Consider the following 10,112-nt stretch of genomic DNA (forward strand, 5'->3'; position numbering starts at 1 on the left):
TCGTACCAGGCTTTTTCGTGGTCTCCAGAGTGCCCTCCCACTGTGCAATTTAATCCTCCTCATAACCCAGCGAGGTGGATATTATCCCCCATTTTATTGGTGTGGAAGCCAACAATTGGAGAGATCACAAGGTCACACCTTTTCTAATGAGAAAGTTCCAGAAGAATTATCCTGAATACCTTGTTTTTTTTTTTTTTTTTTTAAAGATTTTTTATTTATTTATTTGAGAGAGAATGAGAGACAGAGAGCACGAGAGGGAAGAGGGTCAGAGGGAGAAGCAGACCCCCTGCTGAGCAGGGAGCCCGATGTGGGACTCGATCCCGGGACTCCAGGATCACGACCTGAGCTGAAGGCAGTCGCTTAACCAACTGAGCCACCCAGGCGCCCTATCCTGAATACCTTGAAAAGCTCAGATTACAGGCTTGGCTGGTGAAGACTTCCTTCACCTGCTTGGCTGATGCCCCCCAAGCATCTGGATTCAGCTCTGAAGTCATGGGCCGCAGTCCTGGGCGCCCCCTCCCTGTTCCTCACCAGGTTTTGCTCCCCCTTACCCCCAGGAGATCGCCGCCATGATCGACACCGAGTTCGCCAAGCAGACTTCCCTGGATGCCGTGGCCCAGGCCGTGGTGGACCGGGTGAAGCGCATCCACGGGGACACCTTTGCCAGCGGCGGCGAGCGTGCCAAGTTCTGCCCGAGGCACGAGGACATGACCCTGCTGGTGAGGAACTTTGGCTACCCGCTGGGCGAGATGAGCCAGCCCACACCGTCCCCGGCCCCAGGTACGTGCGCAGTGTAGACGGGGAGCCACCTGAGGAGGCCGGCTGGGACCGGGGTTGGGGTGGGCCTTGCTGCCTGGAGTAGACGTGGAGCCAGAGGCCTGGCTTGGAACCGTTCTAATCTGGTCTCTCTGACTTTTAAGCTTTCTGATCTGAGTTTGTTGTTGTTTTTTTTTTTTCCTTTTGCCTGTGAAATGAGGATCCTAGCAGCTGCCCGGCAGACCTCCTAAAGGCCTGAGTGCGTGAACAAGCGCTTTGCCAAGCCACAAGGCCACATAATAGGGATGGTAGCCGCCACTGCTTGGGTGTCTGCTGGGTCCACGGAGTTCCCTGAGGCCTCCTGAAAACCCTAGGTGCAGGTGGCTCCCCCTTTTACTGAGGAGCTGAGGCTCTGGAAGGAAGAGAGGGAGGCGAGGTTACACATGTGGACAGAGGGTCCCCCGAAGCCTGGCTCTGTCCCTGGGCCTTGTCGGGGGTGAGGCCGAGATGCTTTGTTTTCTGCCTTTGTAATTCTGTGATCAGGTTGCTCAGGAAGAGAGGTGCTGGTCCTTTTCTGTTTCTCTCCCAGGGCCGCTCAGTGTCGAGACCATCAATTCCTAGGGGCTGTGTTTCCTTTTCTTTTTTCAGACAAGCAGGGCTTAGCACACAAGCAATGGATTTGTTTCCCCACGGACACCAGGGTCACCCGATTTTCTCTAACTTGTTTTTGCAACCAGATTTTTGCTGGGCCAACCTCAGCTTACCCCTGGGCTGAGAGCACCGTGGGAAGCCTGGCAGTAACCCTTTCCTAGAGGCAGCTCAGCGCATACTCTCCTCCTGCTTTAAGTACCACTGGTGCTTTGTTGCTGAGATGAGCCCCCCTCCCCCAGCTGCCACCTGGAAGAGTCTGCCCTGAGACAGACACCCCTTCACTGTCCCAAGGGGCGGTGTTGGGAGCCAGGCCTGGCCGCTGCCCACCTACTCGGCCCCTCAGACACTGCCCCCAGCAGGCCCCACGGCAGCCCTGTTCCCAGCACCCCAGGGATCCCCCCTCAGCCACTCCCTGCGGCCCACTGCTCTCTTCCTCCCCAAGCTGCAGGAGGACGTGTGTACCCCGTCTCCGTGCCGTACTCCAGCGCCCAGAGCACCAGCAAGACCAGCGTGACCCTCTCCCTCGTCATGCCCTCCCAGGGCCAGCTGCTCAATGGGGCCCACAGCGCCTCCACCCTGGACGAAGCCACTCCCACCCTCACCAAGTAAGCCCTCACCCCGCCCCCAGCCTCCCGCAGGCCTGCCTCCTGGGACAGCCTGCCTCCTGGGACAGCCCTCAGTACCTGGACAGCAGTGGCCACGGGCCGAGTCCTGGGGTCGAGTGATGTTGGGTGAGGTGCGCTGGGGTCCTGTGCCTCTCACATCCCCCAGCTCCATCCCTGGGGGTCCTCCCCAGACCCGGAGGCAGGAGGAGGCAGCCCTGCAGGTTCCAGCAGCTCACTGAACCCAGACCTGGGAGGGGTGGAGGTTCGGGGGCAGAGTGGGCGAGGCAGGCTGGGAGGAGATAGGCCTCTAATGCAGACAGCCTGCTGTTCGTGCTTTCCCGTGGGTCCCACAGATTCGTTTTCCTTTAATGGGAAGGTTCTCCTGTTCTTTTCTCTTTTCCCATCTTCTCCCCATCTCGGAGCCTCCCCGGTGGCATCCACGCTTGGCGGACATTGTTTGGCCTGTGGGTGCTCTGACTAAAGCGTCCCAGTTTAGCTTTACAGTGAGTCGTCTAGTTTAAGGCAGGGGGGAGGGGCGGAGGCAGCAGGAGGCCCAGAGCCTAGGGGTGAGCCGACTGGCCCCCCTCCTCACTGCAGACCTGCCTCACAGGTCTGTGTCCCTCCAGCCCCTTCCCTTCTGTGGAATGTCCACCCCCCCAACCCCACCACGCCAGGGGACGGGGATCTGGTTTCCACATTCCAGCCCTGCGCAGAATAATAGGGATGCCACACCCAGCCCACTCAGAGGATGTGGCCGATTGGAAGGGCCGCCCAGGAGGGAGTGGTGCTCTCGGCCTCTGCCTCCCAGGGGGCCTTCCGGCTCCCTGCCCCCATTGCCACCAGAGCTGCTGCTGCTGGGGGCCAGCGGGGCCTGCCAGGCAGCCGAGCGGTGGGCATCCCGAGTGCAGGGCTGCCCGGAGGAAACCACCAGCAGTGTCCACAGAGGCAGAGCGGGACAGCAGGGGTCCCAGGCCAGGCGGGAGAACCAGCCATCCTGCCGCACCTCTGCTCCTGGGGCCCCTAAACGGCCCTTCCCTTCGGCCTGTGTCTGGGTGTTAGGTGGGCCCCGCTGTGGGTGGGCCAGGGCTGGGTGCTGGGCAGTGTTGGGTGTGGGGCGGCCGGCTAGCAGGTGCTGTCCGGCTGTGAGGTGCTTTGTGACAGAGCCGGGTGCCCAGGGAGCTCTGACAACAGGGGCCTGTCCCACCCAGCCAGTTTTCGGGGAGAAGAGCCCTTGCCTGCCTGTGGTCAGTGGGATTTGGAGAGGCTGGAGTGGACCACCTCTAGCTCAGCACTGCTCTGAGGGAGATGGATGTTCTGTGTCCGATACCGTAGCCGCTGGGATGCGTGGTGATCAAGCCCTTGAACCGAGTGATCCGTTCTATTAAATTCTAGTTAACTTAAGGAGCCATATAGAGCTAGAGCTTGGAAAATACGTTTGAGTTTTCATCTGCCCTTGAGAACATCCGACCGGGCTGGCTCTCGTGGCCTGAGGGGCCTCTCTGTCCCTGACTGACTGTCCCCTGTGGTCCCCACAGCCAGAGCCCGACCCTGACGCTGCAGTCCACCACCACGCACACGCACAGCAGCAGTTCCAGCTCGGACGGAGGCCTCTTCCGCTCCCGGCCCGCGCACTCCCTCCCGCCTGGTGAGGGCGGCCGTGTGGAGCCTTACGTGGACTTTGCTGAGTTTTACCGCCTCTGGAGCGTGGACCATGGCGAGCAGAGTGTGATGACAGCACCATAGCCCCAGCTGGGGGATGTGGCCCGAGCAGGACCAAGCCTGGGGACAATGGGGCCCAGAGCTCCGGGGCCGGATGGGCCTTTTCCTGTGGTCTGCCTTTGCCGTGCGGGCCCAGGGAGTGCCCAGTCCTCAGCCTGCACCACGCTCGCACCCCGCCGTCCTCGGTGCTGCAGAGAACGTTCTCTTGGAGAGCAGCCCTGCACACCGGCCCTGGCCCCTGGCACCGGCAACGGGGGGCTGGAGGCCCCTCCCTCAGGCAGACTCAGCCAGGACCGTTGCTGTTTCTCAGACAGACGGCTCAGGGCAGAAGCCGTGCTGGCCGGGGGGCCGGGGGGGGCCTGCCGTGTGGGGCACAGCGCGAGGTGTTCTGCGGCCCAGCATGCCATGGGTCCGGCAGCCGCCGCTTTCTCTGCCCCTGCAGCCCTGGGTGGGGGTTCCCCCCTTCCTTCCTCAGCCTCCAGAGTGGAGCCCCCGGTGGCACCTGCACCTTCGAAGCCTGCGCCCATCCCTGGGCCTCCCCAGGTTGTTGCCAGTGGTCAGTGTTCAGGAAGGCCAAGGGAGGCGTGGGGAGCCTGGGTGGCTACATGGGCAGGTCAAGTGAAGAGGACCGAGAGGAGACCGGTCCAAGGGGAGCACTGGTCCTGGAGCCCACCGGAGGGGGTAGGCTGGGTGTGGCTGGGCCTCCCCAGACACGGGGGTGCAGGAGAGGTGAGGACGTGGACGCTCTTGTCAGGCTCCCCCAGGAGCGGGGAGGCCCCGGATCGGGGGGAGCTGGTGCTGCGTTGTTTTCCCTTCACCACCACAGGCTAGGGAGCCACTACAAGGAGTCGTCTTTACCCCTGACGATGAGTCTGCCGGCTTTAAGGAAAAAACAGGTCAAGAGTCGGGGTGGGGGGCGCATTTGAAAGAACAGTGGGGAGGAGGTTCTTGGATACCAGGTGCCCTGGGTGATCAGGGGCTTCAGAGACACGCCCCACTCTTGCAGACATTTGGGGACGGGACCGGGCCAGCCCAGGCCCCGAGAGCACGCCTTCTGCGCCTTTGGAGGGCAGAGACTGGCAGGGCCATTCCTGCAGGCCCAGGACGAGGCAGGCCCAGGGCACTCACACGTGCCGGCTCCCACCGTCAGTGGTGCAGCGGAAGTCAGGAGGCCGCCCTGGATCCCTCCCCAGCTCCCCAGCTCCCCAGCTCCCCAGCCCCCAGGCTCCTGCCCCGCGACGCCCCAGGGACTGGCTGCCATGTGCGGCCTCTGGGGCGCCCGGCCTCTGGACAGTCGGAGGCCAGCTCCAAGGCCCCGGGCGCTGTGCGGGGCAGGACCGCGTCTCCCGCCCTGCACTTGGAGGCCAGCTCCGTTCCGCAGGGGAGCAGACTGAAAGTCTGTCGCGAGGGCTTGCGGACAGAGAGAATTCTCTGCCGAGAATGGCTCTGTGATGCTGTTTGGTCTCTAGAAATAGAACCACTTTTTTACCGCAATAAAGAAAGAGTAATAGGTGGTCTTACAGATCGGGTGTTAAGAGTGCTGTTACTCAGGTCTCGGGTACGTCGCAGCGGCCTGGGGGGCTGGATGCCTCCTCCGGTCCCGCTCAGCAGCCGGCGGCACCAGCCTTCTGACGGGACCTGCGTCCCGGCGGGACAGCGCTGGGTGTCCGGCACCCCCGCGCCCCCCGGTCCCCGCACATCTGGAGAGGGGACCGTTCCGCCACAGACCAAGTCCTCCGGGCCCTGTGAGCAGCGGCGGGGCCGTGGGCAGCTCTCGCTTTTCCTGACGGGGCGCCCGGCTCTCAGTGTGTGAGCAGCGCTGTGGCCGACAGCTCCGGGTCACCGGGACGGCACCCTCCCCCGTCACCAGATAGTGGACATTCAGGCAGTTCCTTTGCTTTATTTCGGTTTTGTTTGGGTGGAGGACTTTCTATAAATACTAGTCCACAAATACTGGCCTCTTCCTGCTCTACAGAACTAACAAGGGCGTCTGCTTGGAACTAACAAAGCACAGCTCAGTGTTTGGTGGTGGCGTCTGAGGCTCCCAGATGCCCCTGCCCCTCTGCTCGGAAGGGGCTCGAGGCACAGGGCCCCACCTGCAGAACGGTGGAGCCCGCCTCAGCTGTCCCTCAGGAGGCCCTTGGGAGCACTGCTGGCCCGAGACCTGGAGTCCTGGTGTCCGCCCAGCACCCTGAGAGGGAGGCGGTGGGTGCACCGTCTCTCAGGTGAGTGACTGAGGCGCAGACAGGTGGGCGTGCTCCCTGTCACAAATGGCCCCGTCCAGCCTCCCCCCCCCCCCCCCGGCCTCCCCTAGCACCTGCTTTGCCCCAGGCGTGGGGGGGCAGGGCCCTGCCCAGCTGGCTTTGTGTCACGCAGCTCCACTTGGGCCGGCCTCCTGGGGCTGAGAGGGGCACCGGTTTGGCTTCCTGGTTCCCTTTGGCGGATTAAGCTGTGAGGCAGAGAGAGCTAGTTGAGGAGTCTGTCTTAGGATCTCAGAAATGGCAAGAGTCAGGCCAAGAAGAGAACAGGGCAGCCAGGCATGGCTGCAAAACCCGCAAGCCCGCCCTTACGTACAAGGCGGGCCGGCTGCCAACGCGCACGCTGGGCCGAGCCACCCCCCCACCGCCTTATGGGGAGAGCACTCAGTTTCCCTGAGAAGCCCGCCCACCACGTGCTGCCTGTGTCCACTTGTCCCTCGAAGACATCCGGTCCCCTCACAGGATGGGATTCAGTCACCGCCTTGATCGACGACCTGGCCTGGGTCAGACTGGATGAGGCAGGCCTTCGTGAGCCGCTGTTAACCCAGGGCCGCAGGCGACGGGGCGGGCCACAGGGACATCCGGCAGCACCAGGAGCCCCATGGACGCTCTTGGGCCAGCTTCACGAGGATTTGTTCTCTTGTGTGTCCAGCCTTCATCTGGTCCTCCAATTCTCACAAACTGACCCTGCAGCTGAGCACCGGCAGTGAGACCTGTCAGGGGCCACTCAGGCCACTGGAACGTCCTAGGGAAAGGCACCTGATCGGGCTCTTTACACGGCTGCCTCCTTCCTGTCGTTCAGGCCTCCGCACAAATGCTACATCCTGACGCAGGCCTGCCCTGGTCCCACCCCAGCCACATCCCGCCCTGTCTCCCTGTGGAATCTGCTTCACAGAAACTGCCTGACATTTTTTCTTGTTTATCTGTGTTGCCTCTCTCACTCACTAAGATGACCCCTCTGTGAGGGGGGGACTTTGTCTTCCTTACTCCATCCGGTCCCAGCCCCAAGGTCAGTGCCAGCCACGTAATAGCCCTCACATACATGTTAAATGAAAGTGATGAGCTGTGTGACCTTGGACAAGTTACTTGACCACGCTGAGCCTCTGTTTCTTCATCTCTAAAATGAGGAAACAACCAACTTGTTGATAAGATTGCCAGACAGGCCTGAGTCGCCATACCTCTGAGAGGTAAGAATGCCCTACAATGTGGAAATGGACAAGATTTCCTCCCCTTTCCCCCCACGTCCCCCACGGACTCTAAAGTCCTGTATAATGAAGGTTCCCCCCCGGGGCCTCCCATGGAGCAGGTGTACTGGCAGCTTCCCCTAGGAACCCAGACACGGGAGTGGGTGTGTGCTTCTTGCCTCGTCTCAGCCAAAGCCCAGAGGGAGGCGATCCGCTGGGCTCCTCGACGTTTCTTCCAACAAGGGCATCTTTCATGATTTTTCCTTCTGGGCCCCCTATTTTGAAACCAAACAAGGACACAGATCACTGCCAATCCAGACAGGCTCGGCATGAGCATGCGCTTTGTTCCCACAGAGAGGTGATGTCAGCCCCGAGCAAAGATGGGCACTTGACATTTCCACGAGCCTGGGCGGCCTCCCCCAGGACAGACACAGTGTCTGGCAGCTGGCCTTGAGGAACATGGACAGCAGTTCACAGACTCCATTCCTGCATTCGAGACCCCCAGAGAGGTCAGAGGACCCCAGACTGTGTGGATCAGTTGTTTGGTCCAGCACCTTCTTGCCTTCGTTCTCTCAGGTCACACGGTGGGCTAGAGCAGGGACAGGGACAGGCCACTCCCTCAAGGCCAGAGCCCCAGACTGTCTCCACACCTTCCATGATCAAGCTCCTATGCTTGCTACCTCAGCAAAGCCATCCTGTGGTCCAGACAGGGCTGAGCTCAAGAACCTTCCATAGTTCCAGCCTCCTGCTCCCAGCACCTGCTGTGCTGGTCACTCGTGAGCTTGCTCCGTCCTCTCCCCCAGCCCTGAGACCTCCCCTGAGCCCCCTCCACCCTAGACTCTTGTCCAGGCACCTCAGTGGCCGGGGGCTAGTCTAAGAAGCGTCTAAGAAGTGTCAGAGGAACTTGGGCGGATAAATGAATTGCCTAGAGAAGAGCTGGAACTTTTCTGCAGGAAATACCATTACCTTAAAGAAAACTACTACCCTGGCACCCCCAGAGTTTGGGGGTTTCTAAGCAATTAGATGTCTCCCATTTATTTTGAATATCGAGGTGAATTCTGCAGTCAAATTCATAATATCAAATGGTTTTCTTTAGTACAAAAGCAACTTTTTTTTTTTTTCAGAAATAGCATTTAAAATGACTTATTATCAAGTCATTTTAAGAAGTGCACCACGTCAGCTGCGCGGATCTATAGAGCTCGGCACACCCCGGGGAACCCAGCGGCGGCCAGGCTGAGGGGCTCAGGTGGCCCTCTTAAGACTCGCCCATTGCTGAGGGCCAGGTGGGGACTTGCGAGGCCTTCATTCCCCAGGGGGCCCTTGTGGGCTGCCCCCCACACCCAGAGCCACCAGGCAGGATTTGTGTCTGAAGGTCTTCTGGGTCCTATCATTAGCCCCCCCGTACAGATGTGGAGATAAAATACAGACAGGTTAGGGAGTCTGGGCAGAGATCTGGGGAGACAGATGTCTGCTCAAGCTCAGAAAGAACTTTCCAACGGCGTCCGAGGTGGATGTCGTCTTGCTGGCTGCCTGTGGGAGGTGAGGAGCTTCCCGTCAGCACGGGTGTGTGAGAGAGGCTACGCCCGCCTGGCACTGGGGGGCTGGGGGAGGACTGAGCCGCAGGCCCCAGCCTGGCTGCACATCAGGCCCATGGGGCCACAAAGACCAGTGCTTATTACAAGGACAGATTCCTGGGCCCCGCCCTCGCCTCCCAAATCAGAACCTCCCGAGGGAGGCCCGTGAGTTTGGGATCTGACAAGACTGGAGGTTCTTGACCGGGGAGGCCGGGCTGGCCACCTTCTGCCATCCTGCCTCCTCCATGTGGCCTTTCATGGTTTGGGGCTTCTGGAAGTCCCGCCTCTGTGTGCCCCTGGGTGACCTTGGACGAGGACCGGAAACTCTTTGATCCCAGTCTCTTCTCCAAATACAGCTCAGCTTTTTGTAAAAACAAGACCATGACAACTGCCGTTTAACGAGTTCTCACTACGTGCCAGGCATACGCCTGACGTGCAGTATCTCCTGTCACAGTTACGGACTCAGCAAGGAGCAGATCCCAGAGGCCCCGCCCGAGAGAGAAGGAAACCCGGACTTGGGACAAGCAAGCTGCCCAAGATCACACAGGAGCGGGGATCTGAGCCCAGGACTTTTCTGTCGGCACCATGATGCTTCCTCATGATTTTCAAAGGCCCTTCCCGGGCTTTGACGGGGAGGTCTCCGTGCCACTTTAACCTGATGGAACATCCTGACGCCCCCAGTGTAGGAGGGAAGCTCTCGTGCCAAGGGCCCTCTGCGATCTGAGATCGTGCTGGGCTTGGGTGAAGGGCCTGTGGGTGGCAGGGAGGGGGGCTGGAGGGGCCATGGGGTTCAGGCCGTCCTTTCTCCAGAGGCCCGAGGGGAAACAGTGCACTTTCGTGGGCAGCGTCAGGCTGGGCTGACAGGGCAGGTGGGAGGGGCCTGGGAGGGGAGTCAGGCCATGCAATAATAGCAGAGGTGGGTTTCCAGTCCCTTCGGAGAAGACAGACCCTTCGGGCTGAGCCCCAACAGGACCTGGGAAGTGATGCACACACCAGAAGCTTCTATGACTTTGAGGAAGGACTATGAAGATGACGGGCATTTCAGGCACCAGGAAGAAGCGCTGGGGCCCCAACCCCCAAAGGACCCCAGCCCCCAACCCGCACTGTCCCAGAGCCAGATCAGCTTTCCCCACCCTCCTGTGAATGGGCCAGACCCCTTGAGGCACATCGTTGCCAATGCTTCCCCTGCTGCCCGGGAGGCCGGTTCCCCAGAGTGAGAACTATTCATTCTTCAGGGCCTGACTAGGATCAGCTCCCTCTCCAGGCATGCCTTCCCCCGCTCACCCTCTCCCCGGCATCCCTGCCCAGGGGCCGCAGGGAACCTGGGGCTGAGGTACGGACCCATGGACACTGGTCTCGGGGTCC

The 10,112-nt window shown here is 60.7% G+C and overlaps 1 protein-coding gene across 1 annotated transcript in view; it reads left to right on the forward strand.

Annotated features, from left to right (window-relative positions):
* The window catches only part of TAB1 (TGF-beta activated kinase 1 (MAP3K7) binding protein 1), a 31,801-nt gene extending 26,548 nt beyond the window's left edge, over positions 1-5,253 (forward strand). Inside the window, exons 9-11 of the mRNA XM_032416328.1 lie at positions 558-780; positions 1,850-2,012; positions 3,548-5,253. Coding sequence (XP_032272219.1) covers positions 558-780; positions 1,850-2,012; positions 3,548-3,755 — 594 coding nt within the window. The 3' untranslated portion in view covers positions 3,756-5,253. The remainder of the gene's footprint in view (positions 1-557; positions 781-1,849; positions 2,013-3,547) is intronic.
* Positions 5,254-10,112: the final 4,859 nt, after the last annotated feature.

This window comes from Phoca vitulina, unplaced genomic scaffold, assembly GCF_004348235.1.
Source record: "Phoca vitulina isolate PV1807 unplaced genomic scaffold, GSC_HSeal_1.0 scaffold19, whole genome shotgun sequence".
In the NCBI taxonomy this organism is placed as follows: Eukaryota; Metazoa; Chordata; class Mammalia; order Carnivora; family Phocidae; genus Phoca; species Phoca vitulina.